Source organism: Salvia splendens, chromosome 14, assembly GCF_004379255.2.
Source record: "Salvia splendens isolate huo1 chromosome 14, SspV2, whole genome shotgun sequence".
Lineage (NCBI taxonomy): Eukaryota > Viridiplantae > Streptophyta > Magnoliopsida > Lamiales > Lamiaceae > Salvia > Salvia splendens.
In genome coordinates, this window is record NC_056045.1 from 21504830 (window position 1) to 21525889 (window position 21060).

At 37.0% G+C, this 21060-nt stretch overlaps 1 protein-coding gene across 4 annotated transcripts; it reads right to left on the reverse strand.

Annotated features, from left to right (window-relative positions):
- Nucleotides 1-327: 327 nt before the first annotated feature.
- On the reverse strand, nt 328-13075 carry LOC121763880 (AT-rich interactive domain-containing protein 2-like). Of its 4 annotated transcripts, XM_042159977.1 has the most exons (5): nt 12940-13075; nt 11050-11109; nt 8700-8787; nt 7677-8514; nt 328-798 (listed from the first exon to the last, which is right to left on the reverse strand). In XM_042159977.1, exons 4-5 carry the CDS (start codon nt 8457-8459, stop codon nt 754-756), a joined length of 828 nt encoding a protein of 275 aa, XP_042015911.1. In that variant the 5' UTR covers nt 8460-8514; nt 8700-8787; nt 11050-11109; nt 12940-13075; the 3' UTR covers nt 328-753. The 4 variants fall into 4 exon arrangements, 3 of the variants coding, with proteins under 3 accessions (XP_042015911.1, XP_042015912.1, XP_042015910.1); XR_006042511.1 differs by lacking the exon at nt 7677-8514; XM_042159978.1 differs by having other exon boundaries at nt 328-781; nt 7677-8787.
- Nucleotides 13076-21060: the final 7985 nt, after the last annotated feature.

A 21060-nucleotide genomic window follows, 5' to 3' on the forward strand; every position in this document is an offset into this window, starting at 1 on the left:
TTTGTAAATAGAGTTAATTCAATAGGGCTGTAGCGTCGGCATTGTAGCGATGAGCTCTGCAGAAGTTGAAAATTTTGACAGATTATCTGCTGAGCGACTAAGGATGTAAAGGTAAGTCATGGACTCACTTTGTTCGGAAACACTTTCAATAAATGAATATCATGCTATTGTTACATTGTATGACAGTGTGGCACAAAACAGGTAAAATTGTTTTGCAAGTAATTTGGAGAAAAGCATACACCCTACATAATGTTGATACTTATCTGCAATTTTGAACTTTTGCTGAAAGGTAAACATGGTGTAGTGCTGTAACTGCTGTCTATTCTTTGGATTTAAGTTTAACTGAGCAGCATGGATTTTACCATGAATACAAGATTGAAACACCACTTTTCATGCACTAGTTTCAGCAAGGCATTATTACACAATGGATTGATTGTGTGGCTACACTACACGTGATAAGAATGTCACAGCAAAATTTGCCAGCCAGTATCTAAATCTGTTTCTCATTATTTTTATGCTACATCAGATATATCACTATTATTAAGGTCACGGTACACAATGTGGCACCACCGTCTTTTGCTGCATCATCATTTCTTTCAAACGATGAGATTGCAATTCATTCAGTGATGAGATTTTCTATAAACCTTTGCTCATGTTATGAGATCTTCTCTTGGCCAACGATGATCATGTTCTTCTCACTTGCTGGTCTCGATCAAATCTCAGCTTTGATCTTCTCATCTCATATTCCGACTTTCATGGCAATTTCAGTTCCATCATAATCCTGAAGCATACATTGAACTGGCTACAAAGTCAAAGATCATGATTTTTCCCATTTTTAAATAACTGAGAAACATTATATTTTGGCTAAAGTTCGTTATTTTAGAAATCGTTTGCTCTAAAATCAACTATTATGAAAAGAAAATGATAATCACCCACAAAAAATAGCCATATCTTTCCGTTTTGGTCAATCCACATAAATGAGTCTATATCTATTTATGTTAAGTTGATCTTTTTAATATGAATTTCATTTTGGTTCATCCACAATATTTTAACCACTTTTTCTCTTCATTTCTCAGGGTAAATATACAACTTATATAAAATATATCACATTTGTTTTATATTAGTACAAAAAGTTTGAAATTGACATAAATCATACAAAAAGTTTCATTCGTGTTTCAATTTAGTACATTCCGTTATATGTGTTTAAACAGTGTTAACTTTTTTCTTATATGACGTACAAACCATGAAACAATGATAAAAAAATTTGTACCAATATGAAACAATCATAAAACTTTTTGTACTAACATGAAACAATGATAAAACGTTTTGTACTTCACATATACAAAGAGTTAACGTAGTCTAAACACATATAACAGAATATACTAAATTAAAACACGAATGAAACTTTTTATATGATTTATATTAGCTTCAAACTTTTTGTACTAATATGAAATAAACGTAATACATTTTGCATGACTTAGGGCATCATTAACCCCGTCCCCATTTCCGGCCCATGTCCCCTCCACGTCATCATTCCTCTACAGTTGCGGCCCAGGCCCCAACTGCTGTAACCCTGCAGGTTGCGGCCCGGGCCGCAACTAATAAATGACACTATTCACAACTCCAACCTATTTAACTCGTAAAATAAAAAACGCTGGAAATTTATAACACGGAAATTTAATTTCATCGAATACTGCAAAATTACAACATAGAAATTTTAAAACTGAAAATAAAATACATAAAAACATAACGTCAATTCTGGAAAACATTGGTGCGAGTCCAAATTTCTTCGATTAGATCGGCTTGGAGGCGAGTGTGTTGTTTCTCTTGGCGCATCGCAGCTGAACTGGCCATGACATTGCGGATGTCGTGAGGAAGGCCCTGCACGGGCGGCTCGGTGACAACGTAGTTGCTCCCGGTGCTGGCGAGCGGATCGTCGCTCCACAAAGTGACGTTATCTTGCTCGTCCTCAACGATCATGTTATGCATTATGATACATGCATACATTGTGTCGGCGATGTTTGACAGCTGCCAACCACGGGCCGCTCCCTTCACAATAGCCCACCGCGCTTGGAGGACTCCGAATGCACGCTCGACATCTTTCCGAGCCGCCTCTTGCCTTTGGGCAAACATTGCCCTCCGATCGGTTGTCGGAGCTGTGATAGTCTTCACGAACACGGGCAATCGAGGGTAGATCCCGTCTGCCAGATAGTACCCCATACTATACCGACGGTGGTTGGCCGTGAACTCTACGTTCGGTGCTCGCCCAGCACACAAGTCGTTGAACAATGGAGACTCGTTCAACACATTGAGGTCGTTGTTGGACCCCGCGACACCAAAGTAGGCATGCCAGATCCACAATCTGCAATCGGCAACGGCCTCCAACACAATCGTGGGATGTGTGCCCTTGTGCCCGCTAGTGTATTGTCCTCTCCAAGCCGTTGGACAATTCTTCCACTGCCAGTGCATACAATCGATGCTTCCAAGCATCCCCGGGAAGCCGTGGGCCCGCTCGTGCATGTCGACCAACTTCCTAACTTCGTCGGTCGTTGGCTTTCGCAAGTACGTATCCTTAAATGCTTCGACGACTGCCTGACAGAATCTAGCGAGGGACTCCCGGCCAGTAGGCTCGCTTACATGGAGATACTCATCGAACATATATGATGTAGTTCCGTAAGCGAGTTGACGAATGGCAGACGTGCATTTCTGCAACGTCGATATACTTTCCCGGCCCACAGCATCGGTAGTTTGGCAGAAATACGGGTCACGAGCTACAACTGCGTTGACAATGCGTAGGAACAACGGGCTCCGCATCCGGAACCGGCGACGGAACATCTGATCACTCCATCGCGGATCTCTAGAGAAATAATCCGTGAAAAGCCGCAAGGCAGCTTGTTCACGGTCTCGGTGAATATACATCCGGGTACGTGGTACCCGGGTTTGTTGTTCGTTCCAAGCTTGAATAACAGCTTGGTAGCGTTAAACTTCGATGTTGATTTCTTCTTGGATTGCCGGTAGCGCCTCTGCTAACGACCGGGACATTTGATCTTCGAATATTCTTTGACGTTGAAGCATTTTTTCGAATTCTAGGAAGAGATTTGAAGTTGAATATGAAGTTGAATGTGTATGAAAATGGAGTAGTATTTATAGAAAAAATTTTCGAATTAAAAAAAAAAAAATTGGTTGCGGCCCGGCCCGAGGAGCGTGTAACGCTGGGCCGGGACTCTACAGTTGCGGCCCGTCACCGTGCAACGCCGTCCCAGGCCGGGACGCGGGATGCGCGACAGGCCGGGAACGCGGCCCCGAGACGGGCCTGGGCCGAGACTCTCCTCCGTGCAACGCTCGGGACGGGCCGGGACTCGCGAGATGCGGCCCGGCCCCTTGCGTTACAGATGCTCTTATATATTTATCCCTCATTTCTCACTTCTTTGACGGTTTCATCACAACCACCCCATTCACCAAATCTTTCAAAATTCCCAACTCATTCTCTCTTGTGCGTGGCTCCACTCCCCAATCTCCATCCCCCGCAACCCACATTTCTCTATGATCGCATGGGCTTCATATTTGAGAAAATCGATGAAATTGATAAGAGCATCTCCAGTGGGCGGACATCCCACTAGGACATCCACTAGGACATCCCAAAAACACCTCATGCCACGTCACTAGGACTTCCCATCCCACTGCCACGTCACTAGGACATCCCCTGCACAATCCGCCCTTCCCATCGCCCTTCCCACTAGGACATCCGGCAATAAAAAAATCACAATAATTTAATTACGTAAAAACGGAAATATAATTTTGACACGGAATATGGGAAAGCAAAATACGGGCAAAAATACATATTCATAAAACATAAAAAAAACATAGTTAGAAAAAAGCAAAATACATAGTCATTCGAAAAAAGAAAAATACATAATATGTTGGATATTTAGTGTAATTGGATTAACTTGATTGATCAATATAATTATAACGAGACATCAAATAAGTTGGAAGTGCGGAGTGCACACTTATTTGAATTCGTTATGATTAGACGGGGGTTCGGGGGCAGCGCCCCCGAGAGCGGGGTCCAAGGGGCGGCAGCCCTGGCTGGGGTCGAACTGGAATCTTCGTCCGGAAATCTTCATCCGGAAATGGAATTTTCGATAATTGAAGGACCAAATTGCAATTTTATAACCCAACAATCAGTTATTTTCGGTTGTGAAATGAAGGGATGCAACGTTTCATCCTAAACCTCTACATAATCCAACATCCCCGGCTCACTCCGCTTTGAAATGAAGTTCAACGAGCCGTATATATAGAGTTTTTTTTTAAAAAATAATAATTTCCGGGCGTCCGACCGGGACGTCCGACCCTTGCCACAGTGGCGGACGTCCGCCCGCCCGTCGCCGGGACGTCCGAGGACACCCGACGTCCTCACGGGACGTCCGTATCCGACCTAAACGCCACAATGGCGGACGTCCCGGTCGCCCGTCGCGACGTCCGACCGGATGTCCGACCGGACGTCCGCCATTGGAGATGCTCTAAAGATCGTGTACAAAGAGACCAAACCCCCAAGCGAATTTGGGCTTGGCACAATTTCCAAGAAGCATAAAGAGGGATTATAGTCAAAATTGACAAAAGTGAAGCATTCGATCTTCTCTTTTCCCCTATCTCAACCCTAATTATATCTTTTGAAAGTCTCTTCAACCCTCGTTCCAAAATTCGTGTGATTCGAGGAAGAGGGTGAAATGGTATTTGGAAATCTGGTTAGGGTAACTACCATTGAATAAATTCATGGGTTAATTTAGCATGATCAGCTCATTCAAATCACCATTTGCCGAAGGGATGTCCCCGACGAAGTTGTTGCCCCTGAGCAATGGATTTGCGATCGATCAACTTTAGACGAATGAAATTTATATACTCCTTCTGTCCCAAGGAAGATGACCTCTTACTTGGGCGGCATGAGATTTTATGCAACTTTATTTTGTGTGTTAAGTTAACAGAATAAACTAAGGGAAAAGGAACATAGTAGAGATAAAAGTGTTTTCATTTTTAGTAATAGGTCATCTTGATTGGAATAAATCAAAAAGGAAAGTGAGTCATCTTCTGTGGAACGGATGAATTATTATTTTTCCATTTTGATGCATCCCACAAAATTAGTCCACTTCTATTTTTGACAAGTTTTTCTCTCTAATGAAATGACTTCATTCTCCACTAACAACACTCCAATCATTCCTTTATCTCTCTTTCACCTGCAGTGAGGCGCCATAAGGCGCGCCATGCACCGCCCTATGCACCGCCACGTCAGCATTTTATCCTCCCGCCCTTCCACCTGCAGTGAGGCGCCATAAGGCGCGCCCTAAGCATTTTACTATTGTTTTGTTATTTAAATTAAATGTTTTCAAATATATAAATGCAAACTTATTAAAAAAACACAACGATTAACTAAAAGAACGACAAAAAAATCTCATTGATTAAAAAAAAAGTTACACGAGTTAGAAATAAAAAAAATGTCTATCCTACAAAAGCCCCAAATTCCGGCTCAACTCATCGCTCAACCTCTGGAGGCGCTCGGCTTGGGCCGGATCCGTACACTTCATAAGGGCGTTGTGCGTATCCAACAATGTCCGTGCCATCGAGGCCGTTGCCAAATCCGCGTAGGCAAGTGTCGCCTGGATCGTCGCCGGGGTCGGGGTCTGGTTCGGCGATGGGGGGCGGCGGTCGAGGAGGATGTTGCCTTCGCCTTCCCCTTGTTCTTTACAGTCTTGACGTCTATGGGACGCTGCCGGGAGGGCATCGGTGTGCCTGAACTCTCTTCCTCCGTGCACGTCTGGTTGAGGTCCACCGAACGAGTTCCGCTTTCGCTGGTCGTGTAACCACCAGTGTCGGTGGTATTCGTCCTCTTCGCCGCACTGGTGTGCAGAATCCCGCCTTGGAACTTCTGTTTATCCCTCAAGAGCGCCCGGATATTGAAATGCTTGAAGTCGCCTAACATGGACTGATACGACAACAACGCTCTATCGCGCACGTCGCTCAAGCTCTCGCCGCTTCCCTGATCCCTCGAGCACTTCTCGTACTCCGCCGCGAAGAGGTTGACTTGCTTCTTCACCTGATCTCAGTGCTTGCGGAACTGTTCCCGTTGGCGCTTGTACGCGCTCGGCGGCTTCGCCTCATTTTAGCGCTCGGTGATGCGCTCCCAGTACGCAAGCTACTTCTGGTTGTTCGCGAATATCGGGTCCTCCGATATATCCACCCAACACCTCGCCAAGACGAGGGTTTCATCCGTCTAGTAGTTCGTATGGCCGGGGGCGTACTCTTCACAAGTTGTCGGAGGTGGCAACTTGTGGGCCCGGTGCTTGGTCCGCTTCTTTCTGGCGGGGGCAGGGGCGGCGTAGGCGGCGGCAGCGCGACGAGAAGCGGCGGCAGGGCGAGTTGGAGACGACTCCATGTCAGAGAGACCGTACGAATCCGTACTGAACTCCGGATCGTACTGCGTGTTGGTGTCGAACGACCGATATTAGCCAGGTTGTGTACCCGGCCACCGTGCGCCATCTCCAAACATCGGGCTACTAGGACTTGAGTATCCACCGGAATACATTTTATAAGCGTACTTTGAGAGTTGAAATGTGAATCGAAAAGTTACAAATGAAAAGTGAAGTCAGGGGTGTATACATAACAAAATTTTTTAATTTTAAAATAATAAAAAAAAAACTAAAACGCGTTCCACCGTCCGCGTCGCCCACAGTGGGCGGAGGATGCTCTATCGTCCGCGCTTTGTCCACCCCATTGTGGATGCTCTAAAACATATTCTATCCATAAAGTCCCTATTTTTATGGATGGAGGAGGTATGAAACTTGGATTTTTATTCAAATTATTTGAAAATATAATTGAAATAAGTAATTAATTATATATAAGTACTTAATCATGTGTACTTATTATTTCAATTAATTATATATATAAGTACTTTAATCATGTGTACTTATTATTTCAATTACTATCAAAAATTTTGATTTCAAAATATGAAAATAAATTAAAATAATTAGCTAACAATGCTTAAGTGCCTAATTAAGTGGATTGGTATATTAATTGAGTACAAAACGAGTTGACCGCCAGCCTTTTGCGGTTCCATAACTGATCAAATCGACAAGTGAAGGACATGAAAGTACCAAAAATAATGTTCTTGACCAAATTTGTATTTGTAAAACGACAATATATTTAGGATCAGATCTAAACTTTGGTCTAAATAAAAGCGATAGTTCTTCTTATAAACTGTGAATGGAAAAGGATAGGATGCTCCTAAACCAATTCTCTCAATGAAAAGAATTCATTTTAAAAAAACGACTCTTAATGATGAAATAAAATGGATAAACAAACACAAGTCAGGTGCATGGATAATAGAGTTGAAATATAATTAACGTGAATCAAAACTTGATTAAAAGGTAAGAAATGAACTCATTTAAGCTTCATATCAAAAACATTTAAACCTCAACTTTTGCCACTTGATCATGGTAGACACCATAGATCTACCCTGTCCTAGACAAACTTCAACCAAGTATAATACATTCACGAATCACATTTTAAAGGATCAAGATACAGAGCTGCTGCTCTCCTTGTATTCAATCCCAAAAAACTTTAGTTCATTACCGCAGAATCGATTATGATATGTAATATCTAGACTAAGAGGCAAAAGAACTCACCGGCATGAGGTCAAACGCGATCTTCATATATTTACGAGTGGAGGAAGTAAAGCCAGCACGTAACCTCTTAAGCGACCCCTTGGGATGCATGACGTCCTCACCATCATTGACAAAATCATCATCATCGCCATTATTATCTTCCTCATCATCATTGTTGTTATCATCGTCTGTGTCGACGATATTGCAACTCGACCTAGTTTGAACACCTATCTGCCTTGGGATGTACACGTTCAAATAGTAGCTAATGATGCTTCCTTTGCTATGGCATGGCAAACATCGTGAGGCGGCCTCCACAAAGCTTGTATCATGAGATGTAAGATTCTTTTTCACGATATCATTAAATTTCCTCTGTTCCTCCTGATTCCATAGCTTGGAGACATCATCTCCCATGACATCAAACCTCCATTTCCAAAAGACGGGGCCAAGTTCGACCTTTAATTGGAACCTTTTGGCTGACACGTGTTGTCTAACGCACTCTATAGACCCAGGAAATGCACATAAACAATCTTGAGGTCTTCCTCTTCCGACCCTATCATGGTACACATTTTGGCTTCTTCCTTTCGGCGGCCATATTATCGAGTCCAGCCACTTATTTTCATCATTCAACTCAGTTTCACCAATAGTTATGCGACTCTTTGAGGATGGGGGATTCCAAGATGGAATGTCTACTTGGAATCGAGGTCCAACCGGAATTGCCAACTTAGCATGGTCATCAATGATGAAGGAGAGCCAATCTATAGATTGTTTTCTATCAGGATTGCTTGAGGTCTTCGACAATTTCATTCGTGAGACCAACTTCTTTTAACGAGGCTAGATGGTGCGAAATTATATGAAGATACTTATTCCAATAAAAGAAAACAAAAAAGAAATTTCAGCACATAATTCCAAGGAACAAGTTCATTAGGCTAGTTGCTTCAAGATACAAGATCAAAGCAAATGCCTATATTTGATAGCTAAGAAAGGGCATGTTGGAAGATAAATTGGCAACTAAAATCTCTATAAACATGTCAAAATATCTCATACCCAAAAATTATGTGCGCACAACAATTGGTAGGACTCTTCTCTTCAACTAACACCATATACGCACAAGCGTGAGGCGTGTGAGTTGTAACTGAAAAAAGGAAAAAAATGAAGAATTATCAATATCAGAACAAAAAAAAAGAATTACCTTATCATTTATGGGCCCCACCATCCCTATACAATTTCAACAACTTTTTCTCCCCCCTCTCTTACTTTACAAATTACTCTCTCTGTCCCTGAAAGTTTGTCACACTTTTCTGCACTCGTTTTGTAAAAATAATAATAAATAGTTAGAGTGGAGAGAGTGTAAAGTAAGAGAGAGTATAATTTAGTTAAGATTTTCATCTATATCATTCTCTCTTACTTTACCCTCACTATTTATTATTTTTTTTACAAAAAATGAGTACAGAAAAGAAGTGTGACAAACTTCGGGGACGAAGGGAGTATGTATTAAACTCGTGCCAACCCTAAATGACCAATTTCTATGGGACGGATGGAGTATTATTTATTATGTTAAGTGGAGAAATGATTTATTTTTTAATATATTATTGTGAGAGAGAAAAGGTAATTGGAGTAATAATGAAGATAGGAAAAGTCAGGTTGGATATATTGATTTACTTTTTCCAAAGAAGGAAATGTGCTCTTTTGTGGGACAATTTAAAAAAAAGGAAAGTGTGACATCTTCCTTAGGACAAAGGGAATGCATCATAGGCTCACAATCAGATTCTAATCATCTATAAAGATGATTAAAGATTATTGGAATAATAATATCTAAATCACCGGTACCACATTCAAGACTTCTAATCATCTATATTGTTTGCAATTATGATAGTTCTTAAAGACTACTAATGATCTATATCGTTTGCAACTATGATAGTAAGAACCGTTTACAATGCAAACCACGTGAGCTATAACCTGTACCTCGGTCATTTGCTTACAACTCCCCTACTTTACAAAAGAAAGAACAATTTCTATAATGCTATTCAATTTGTTTCTCTACAACTTTTAGTTTTCCATTCGTTTGGTAACGATTCATTTTCATGTCTAATTTGTATGTTCTCGTACATAATACTCAGTAAATCCTTATACCAATGATAGATACACATAGTATTTATACATCTAATGCATAAAAATTAATGAGACAATGCCATGGGTCAAAATCTAATCCAAGTTATCCAACCTCAAAGCTGGGCACAACTGTATCTTGATATTCACCAACAACCCATTTCCATGTCAAATTTGTATGCTCTAGTTTTTACTTATATAGAAAATCCCCATCCCAATTTTGATACACATAGTACGCATACATCTAAAACATAAAACTCATGAGACCATTGCATGAATCAATCAAAACTCAAACCTAGGCACAACAATTATATTATGATACTATTCGGTTGTGTTTTGGCGGGGGTATATCTACCATGTGATGCACCTTGACTTGTTAGACCATCTCTCACATAACTTTAATCACTATCTTTGAATCTTTGGGTACCACCCTCCCTCACCTATTTGATGTGCAAATTAAACTACACTCTAACCAATTTTACATATAGCGCACAAACTTTGTGCACGATATATGTGGAACTAAACATATTATGTACTCCCTCCATTCCACAATAGTTGAGTCGTTTCTCCATTTTGGAAAGTTCCATCATTGTTCAGTCATTTCCATATATGGTAACAAATAACACATTTTCTCTTTCTTACTTTTTCTTCTCTTCTACTTTATTCTCTCTTTCTTTAACACAATTTGCATCCTTTTCTCTTTCATAAGTGTATTCAAGAAACTTATGTTTTGATTCCCCAGAAGGTTCAAAACTATACCATCTTGAACTCACATCGATAGTAACTATCATAAGTATGTTGAACAACTTAATGATTCATTATTATTACATCAATCAATGTAAACAAGCTTGTTAGAAGAGCTTATGCAAACATATAAAAGCTCTAAGATTATTATCCTTTGTTCCAAAGAAGTGGAGCTTCAAAACACCAATGCTTATTTCATTTAAACCTGAAGCCATGTACCCCATGACCCAAAAGTATCTCATCAAAATATCTTAAATTGGTTTTGAATCTATAACTAACAAGCACCTTAACTAGGGAAAAAATGAGGAAGATCACAACAAATGGATATGCCAAACTTAATAACCAACCAATGAAGCCATATCATCAACACTTATAACCAAATACCACAAAAAGAAGAAAAAAAAGGGGGGAAACGATTAAAATTCACCAGGGAAATTCTTCTAGACTCTAAAATTAAAATTGAAGAGATCTCCATATACCAAATAAATCAGCAAATATGACGAAAGATTGGAAATTTATATATTCTATGGGAACAAAAAGTTACCTTGCGATAAATGACAAGCACTGCAGTCTTCAACTTTATGCAGAGCAGCAAAGAGAAGCGCTGGTATAAAAGGAATTCAATAGGAACCAGAGAAACTGTCAAATGTAATTTTGCCATGGTTTTTCCAGAATTTAAAATTTGAAATCAGAAAAGGCATTAGGATTTGGGAATATCAATGATCTTGTTCCCAAGGTATGGTATGAGGATTTGAACTTCAATTTAGAACGTTTGATATTCACTAGGTTTTGTTTTGTTTTGTTTTAACTTTTAACTGATTTCAAATTTATTTGAAAATTTAAACTTTTGGGATGGATTGTGCAATTAGTGGTAAGAAAGAAAGTGGTCTTATCATGAAATATTTATAATTATAAATAAATAAAAGTCAGAATATATTGCTGATTATATACTTCTCCATTGTCCCTCCGTGAAAGAGATTTGGGTACACGATTTAAGAAAATGGTAATAAGTGTTTTAAGGGTACAGAAAGTAGATTAAAGTAGAATAAAATAGAGAGATGAATAAATAAAAAGGTAAGAGAGAGGAGTTGTTTTTGCCAAAAAAGAAAAAGACTCAATTACAAAGAGACAAACATAAAATGACTACGACTAAACTACAATGACACGGAAGGAGTGCCTCTGTCTATGAAAAATAATCTTATTTTTCATTTTGGGTCATCCACCAAAGTAGTTTCTACTCTATTTGTCCGGCATTAGAAGTCTCATTTAGATCAACACGAATTTTTAAAAATATAAAAAAAGATTGCAGGAAAAATATAGTACAATATGAAACTCATTTTCATAAATAAATTTTATAATAAAATATGAGTGTACTCAGTTAAGTGAGGCGCAATTCACAAAATAAATGATAAACTAAGACTTTTAACGAAGGACGAAAGAATATTTGTTTATGGAAATTATACGACTAACTTTCGGCTTTAGTCTTAAGCAAAGGAGATAAAAATTTAACCTAATGTCATTTAATTTATACCATAGTAAAAATATGTTCGATCGTCCTTCAACAAAAAGTGTTTTTTTGTTAGCCCGTCAACAATGTTAGACCAATTTTAATTTTTGGAAAGTTTTTTTTTTCTTTGATAAGATTAGCTTCATTACTCAAAACCAATATTCAATCCCTTTATCTTTGTATCTCTCTCGTACTTTACCAATTACATATTCAAATTTGTGTCATAGTCTCTATTTCTATGGACAGAGTATAGTTGAGAAATTATAGTAAAAACAAATACTACTAATACACTAATTTTATTTATCATGAAAAAAATACTTCATGTCCCGACACATGTTATACTTCATACGTCCCATAAAAATATAGGCACTTTCATTTATGGAAAGTTTGTCTATAACTCATTAGACATATAAATTAATTTATTTACAACTTATACCACTATAGCCCAACATTAAAATCAATAAACACTAATTATAATGTAGGTTCCACTATCTACTAACATTAACTACCCTTCTACTCACATCTCTTACTTTACCAATTGCGTATTAATTCTCGTTTCGTTTCAAATGCCCATATTTTTATTAGACGGAGGGAGTAATAAAATGTGGGTAGAAAAAATTAGTGTAATGTGTGTCATTTTTATATATTGATTTTGTAATAAAATGTAAGAAGAATGAGTTAACGAAATTTATATCGATAGTAAAAATAAAATGAGATATTTACTGAAGAACGAATGAAAAAAAATATTAGACCTTTAATTGCGAAAGGGGAAAGTAAATATTATTGGAGGATCAAATCAATTTCGACAACTTTAAATCATAAATACAAATTTAATTATCCAATACACCAAGAAAAAACCCAAACAACTTTTTGATGGAGCATTCTATGCATAAAAATTAAAGAAAATGAAAGATCAACAATCATTACCTTGTCTAGTTGAGGAATTTGCATCACAAAACTCCTATGAGGAAGGCTATGAATCACAAGACTTTTTTTTACAATGAAAATTGTGATGAGATCTGGGGATAGGGAGGGAGAAGGCATATTTATAGGAGGCAGCATGGAAAACCCTAGAAGTGCATTGTGCATTGGGTTTTGTGGGCCTATTAGTTATATTCACATTTAATAGAATCCTAACTGTAAACGCTTTAGATTAGGGTGACGTTTTTAATTGACGGTTGCAATTTTGAATCATAACTTTGTTATGATCTTTATTTATTTTTTCCACTATTTAAATCTCAAATACTCTCCCGACCATGAAACTAGTCTCATTTGTATACGGCACGTATTTTAATAAGAAATTGTTAAAGTAAGAGAGGTGAAAAGAAAAAATGAGTAAATTAAGAACTGGTCTATATCAGCAGAATTAAGAATAAATATTATTATTAGAATATAGAAATTAGATGGCACTAATGTCAGTTCAACCCGAACCTGATGGGCTGATCAATAAGTCCGTTAAAATTATAGGATTGAGGTTGAAAATTTAAGACTAAAAATCGAGTTAATAAGGCCAGCTCATTCAGATTGACGGGTCACGGGTTAAGCAGTTCAACCCGACAGGCTATAGGGCTAGGCTGCATAAAAAACACTCACCCCGTCCCATAAAATTTATCACACTTTGACCGAGCACGAGTTTTAAGAAATGTATTAGAAAGTGGGTTGAAAAAGTTAGTGGAATGTGGGTCCTACTTTTATATACTTCTCCCGTCCCATAAAAATATGGTCAATTGAAATGATACGAAAATTAAGGCACAATTGGTAAAGTAAGAGAGAAGAAGAATGGTAGTTAAAGTAGTGTTAGTGGATAATGAGACTCATATTATTATTAGTGTTTAATGAGTTGTAATAGTGGGTCATAGTGGTATAAGTTGTAAATAAATTGATATGTAAGAGTAAGGAGTTGGGGACAACTTTACATAAATGGAAATACCCATATTTTTATGGGACAGATGAGGTATTAGTTTTATAATAAAATGAGTGAGAATGAGTTACTTGAATGTGTAGTCCACTACCAAAATGGTAAAAAGTGAAATATGCTAAATTTTGTGGGACAAACGAAAATAGAGAAATGTTAAGACGGAGGGAGTATTGTAATATTTATTTTTTTTGCTTATTTTTCATTTGATATCTGTCATGTCTATTCTTTCTTTTAAATCATTCACCCACATTCCCATTCTTATTTTCTTTTCGAAAAATATATCTTCTTACGTTAAAGATAGACTCAATTTTATAAATGTCCCAGACTAAAAACACAAAAGAAAAATACAAATTTTATATATATATATATATATATATACCTATATAGGGGAGCGTTATTCTCCTTTTCACATCTTAGATCATTTTTCCTTCTTAATATTACGAGTTAGATCTAAGGCATCAACGGATCAGATTGATTCTATAAAACTGGTTCCGTGTTGCATTATAGAAGGTGGTTGTATGCATTACAGGGTTATTATTGACATTTGACGGAAAAGTAACTGCCACATTTTGGTATCTGCGAATAATGCACCACATGGTCACGAGTAATGCATATAATTGACTATATAATGCACAATATGTGAACTGCAATGCATACGAATAAGATGTACCATGTTATGATGTTTGGACACACGTTTCTTGTTTCCCCTAAGGGTTTAATAAGCTTAGGGGCTAGGGTATAGTACGTAGACACGTATGTAATCTTCACATGGTAACGAGTAATGAATATAATTGACTATATAATGCACAATTTGTGAACTGCAATGCATACGAACAAGATGTGCTATGTTATGATGTTTGACACACGTTTCTTGTTTCCCCTAAGGGTTTAATAAGCTTAGGGGCTAGGGTATAGTACGTACGCATTAATAACAAATTATAAAATGATACGAATAATTCACCAAATTGTCACGAGTAATGGATGTTATTAACTATATAATGCACAATATGTGAACTGCAATGCATACGAATAAGATGTACCATGTTATGATGTTTGACACACGTTTCTTGTTTTCCCTAAGGGTTTAATAAGCTTAGGGGCTAGGGTATAGTACGTAGACATTACTAACAAATTGTTGTTATTGGAATATACGTATGTGCATTATTTGGTTTAGGTAGTGCATTATGTAGTTGTTAATTGTCATTATCTCAGTATATTATGCATTATTAGAGGTATTGTGTATATGGGTTAATCAACGGATTGAAGATTACATACGTGCATTTAGTAATGTCTACGTACTATACCCTAGCCCCTAAGCTTATTAAACCCTTAGGGGAAACAAGAAACGTGTGTCAAACATCATAACATGGTACATCTTATTCGTATGCATTGCAGTTCACATATTGTGCATTATATAGTTAGTAACATCCATTACTCGTGACAATTTGGTGAATTATTCGTATCGTTTTATAATTTGTTATTAATGCGTACGTACTATACCCTAGCCCCTAAGCTTATTAAAGCCTTAGGAGAAACAAGAAACGTGTGTCAAACATCATAACACAGCACATCTTGTTCGTATGCATTGCAGTTCACAAATTGTGCATTATATAGTCAATTATATCCATTACTCGTTACCATGAGAAGATTACATACATGTCTACGTACTATACCCTAGCCCCTAAGCTTATTAAACCCTTAGGGGAAACAAGAAACGTGTGTCAAACATCATAACACAGCACATCGTGTTCGTATGCATTGCAGTTCACATATTGTGCATTATATAGGCAATTCTATGCATTACTCGTGACCATGTGGTGCATTATTCGTAGCGGTTTCCAGCCATTATTAGATTACTATTGTACCCTCATAATGCACAAAATAGGACAAATAATGCAACACGGGATTAATTACCCAATGTTGATCTTGACCGTCCATTTCTCTAATCTAATGGCTGATATTAAGAAGGAAAAAGGAGGAAATATAGAAAAAGGAAATGAATACATCCATATATATATATATATATATATATATATATATATATATATATATATATATATATATAATATATATATATATATATATATATATATATAGGGGTGCGTTATATTGATAACCTCTAAATATCGTAATAACCCTATAACTAAATCTGGACCGCACATTTTTAAAATCACGCGGTTGAGATTCAAACTTAGATTTACTTCATAAAAAAAAGGCGGAGGGGTAAAACTGTCATTTCGCTCATTTAATTTCTGAATTTTGCCAAATATCACGTAAAATGATACAATGATAAAATGATAGGTTTATTGCATAGAATGATAGTTTTGCCGGATAGAATGATACTCTGAGTTGATAAAATGATACTATGAGTTGATAAAATGATACTCTAAATTTCCCCAAATATCACGTAAAATGATAAAATGATAGGTTTATTGGATAGAATGATAGTTTTGCCTGATAGAATGATACTATGAGTTGATAAAATGATACTCTTGACTGATAAAATGATACTCACAGCAGATAGAATGATACTTTAGTTGATAAAATGATACCTTTGGCGGATAGAATGATAGTTTTGCCGGATATAATGATAGTTTTTGCCGGATAGAATGATAGTTTAATTTCGCAGCCGATAAAATGATACTTCGACCTAAAAATGACGAAACTATCATTATAAGCCAAAAGTATAGAATGATATCACATAAAAGTATAGAATGATATCACGTAAAAGTATAGAATGATAACTTTAGTCATCCAAAAGTATAGAATGATACTCTGAATTTCACCAAATATCACGTAAAATGATAAAATGATAGGTTTATTGGATAGAATGATAGTTTTGCCGGATAGAATGATACTATGAGTTGATAAAATGATATTCTTGACTGATAAAATGATAAAATGATACTCACAGCAGATAGAATGATACTTTAGTTGATAAAATGATACCTTTGGCGGATAGAATGATAGTTTTGCCGGATAGAATGATAGTTTTTGCCGGATAGAATGATAGTTTAATTTCGCAGCCGATAAAATGATACTTCGACCTAAAAAATGACGAAACTATCATTATAAGCCAAAAGTATAGAATGATATCACGTAAAAGTATCATTCTATCCGGCAAGACTATCATTCTATGCAATAAACCTAACATATATCATTTTATCATTTTACGTGATATTTGGCGAAATTCAGAAATTAAATGAGGGAAATGACATATTTACCCCTCCGCCTTTTTTTATGAAGTAAATCTAACTTTGAATCTCAGCCACAAGATTAGAAATATGTGCGGTCCAGATTTGGTTATAGGGTTATTACGAGATTTAGGGGTTATCATATGATCACAACTATATATATATATATATATAGGGGAGCACTATTCTCCTTTTCCACTCTTAGATTCTTTTCTCTTCTTACTAATAACCGTTAGATCTTTTCAATCAACGGACCACGTTAATCCTTAATAATGATTTCCGCGTTGCATTATAGAACCTTTAGTTGTGCATTATGGGGGTAATATTGTAAAGTTAGTAAAATGAACCGCCATATTTTTGGCATAGCGAATTTTAAGGGATTTGCAATCTTACGCCTCTTCAGTTTTCTCCAACTTCTCTCCAGCATACGATTCGACTCTCCCCACTCCTTCCACTCTCTAAAACCCTATTACATCTCCCACAAATCGATTTTGACAGCCTCCGTGACATATTTCGGCGATTACACTCCACCGTGGTTACATCTGCCACAAATCGACCGGCCTTGACTCGTTTCGACGAATATTCAACAAATCTTGCAGGTATGTAAATGGAAAGCATTCAACTTTGCAAATGCCTACGAGAGGTCGACCACTCTCTCAAGCATCAGAGCATGCAGGTGAAATTTCCGACGCTATTCAATATCTTATTTGTTGCTTGCGTGAAAGGGTATTTGCAACTCTGTTGATTGCTCATTATCCAGTTTAAAAAGGAATAACTTTACAATGTTCTTTAATCTGTTGGTGTATATGTGCTCAGTCCGGATGGAATAGGTTTATCAATTTGTGTGGGTAATGCATTATGAAACTGTAATTGTACATTTTTTGGAGTATATTGTGCATTATATGATTGGTATTCTTTATGTGCAGTAAATTATGCAATGTGCATAGTGTCGTGTGTTTTGTGTTGTGTTGATTAAACTCGTGAAGTAGTTTGTATGTGCATATTTTAGTGTAAACTATGCATTATGAAACATACTTTATGCATTATTAAGGGTGTTGGATGTGTTGTCATATTTGCTCAGTCTGGATGTGTTTTTTGTATTATGTTGTGTGGCCAATGCATTGGCAAACAGTAAAATTGGATTTTTTTTTCTACTATTGAATGCATTATATGAGTTGTATAATGTATATAGTTTCAACCATTATGTGTGTAACACATGTGCGTTTTCATGTTGAGACGCTGCACTATCAGTTCGTTTGTGCATTTAATAGTGTAGACTATGCAGTATAGAACATTATTTATGCATTAAGTTAACTAAATTATGCATTATTCAGGGATTTGAATGTGTTGCCATAGATCCTCAGTTTGAATGAGCTTCTTTTATTATGTTGTGTGGGCATTGCATTTTGAAACTATAATATTGCATTTTTTGTAGTATTGACTACATTATATGAATGGTATCATTTATACAGTTTACTATATTTTATGTATAACCCATGCGCATTATCATGTTGAGACAATGCATTATTAGTAATATTATATGCATTATCATGTTGAGACAATGCATTATCAGTATTATTTAATGCAGTATCATGTTGAGACAATGCATTATCAGTAATATTTAATGCATTATCATGTTGAGACAATGCATTATCAGTAATATTTAATGCATTATCATGTGAACATCTATAAGTATTATATAGACTTTATTGAAAATGTTATGATAGTTTTCTTTGTTTGTTCTATTTCAGAGAAGCGGCTACAATCAGAAATAGATGATACAGTAGATGATGTTATACCAGTTGCTTTGGCTAAGAGGTTCAGGGATAGGTTGGCAGAGGGCGCTCCCAGTGCGGTCGCAGGTGATGCCTGAAAAGAAACAGCTAAAGGGACGAAAGCCTAATCGGCTGTACTGTAGACGACCACCGCTGGAATTTTTTAACTACTTGAAGCAGTTAAATCCAAGACAGAAAGGGCGGTTACGGAGATTGGTTTTGGGGCAAGTACTCTGTTTTTGAGAATATGTTTTATGACTGTGAAATTTCAAACACGCAGCCGAACAGTTTGTTGCATGTCGTTTATTCGGATTGCCTTTATTTAAATGCAGTCCACGTTATTTTACAATGTAGTGTTGTATTATGTTATTTGTCCATATACGTGTACGATTAACTCTCATATTGCTTAACATAAACCACATAATTTACAAATCCTAGTGCATAATGCAATGCCTACACCAAATAATGCGTTCGTACATTACACAATAACTATACTAATCCATATACAGAAAACGGATCAAAATCCTGTGCATCATATCTGCATGTCATTGCATTATTTGTACTGAATTATGCATTATATAACTTTTTGTGTGTATTTGAGAATATGCTCTATGACTGTGAAATTGCGCATTTTAGTTTCTGTAATGCATTATTTGTGATATGTAATGAACATTTATCCTGATCCGTTTAACTTAAGTTGTGCCGTGTTTCTATGTTTGGTTCACGTTTCTTGTTTTCTCTAAGGGTTTAACAAGCCTAGGGGCTAGGGTGTAGTACGTTCTAAGTCTACATAACGTTGTCCAAATACACGAGCTGCAGTAATTCGTCTGGGGTTGCACGTTCATAGCGCGTAGACATTTTTAAAACAGATGTACGTAATGTACATTTGTTGTAGAGTATAATGCGTAGTTTAGTTTCTGTAATGCATGTTTTGTGATATGTAATTCATATTTATCCTGCCCCGTTTAATTTAAGTTGGGCCGTGTTTAGACGTTTGGCGCACGTTTCTTGTTTTCCCTAAGGGTTTAACAAGCCCAAGGGCTAGGGTTTAGTAAGTACACATTAATAACAACGTTAACAAAGACCATTAGTTTGATTTATAAATAGACCCTAGACCCTAAGGGTGAGCCGAAGAGCCGTAGAGGAAGAAAGGGCCCTCGTCTCTTACATAATATGTACATTATGTAAATCAGTCAAAATTAGTGCATATCCGCGATTATAACTAAACACTAGTTTTATAAATCAAAGTAATGGTCTTTGTTAACGTTGTTATTAATGTGTACTTACTAGACCCTAGCCCCTGGGCTTGTTAAACCCTTAGGGAAAACAAGAAACGTGGGCCAAACATCTAAACACGGCCCAACTTAAATTAAACGGGGCAGGATAAATGTGAATTACATATCACAAAACATGCATTACAGAAACTAAACTACGCATTATACTCTACAACCCAGACGAATTACTGCAGCTCGTGTATTTGGACAACGTTATGTAGACTTAGAACGTACTACACCCTAGCCCCTAGGCTTGTTAAACCCTTAGGGAAAATAAGAAACGTGAACCAAACATAGAAACACGGCACAACATAAGTTAAACGGATCAGGATAAATGTTCATTACATATCACAAATAATGCATTATAGAAACTAAAATGCGCATTATACTATATAATATGTACATTATGTATATCAGTAAAAAAAACCTACGCGTTATGAATGTGCGACCCCAGATGAATTACTGCAGCTCAACGTTATTTAGACTTAGAATGTACTACACCCTAGCCCCTAGGCTTGTTAAACCCTAAGGGAAAACAAGAAACGTGAACCAAACATCGAAACACTGCACAACTAAATCAAACGGAATGTTCAATACATATCACAAATAATGCATTACAGAAACTAAACTGCGCATTATACTATATAATATGTACATTATGTATATCACTAAAAAAACATACACGCTATGAATGTGCGACCCCAGATGAAATACTGCATCTCGTGTATTTGGACAACGTTATTTAGACTTAGAACGTACTACACCCTAGCCCCTAGGCTTGTTAAACCCTTAGGGAAAACAGGAAACGGTGAGCCAAACATCGAAACACTGCATAAGTTAATTAAACGGGTCAAGATCAATGTTCATTACATATCACATATGATGCA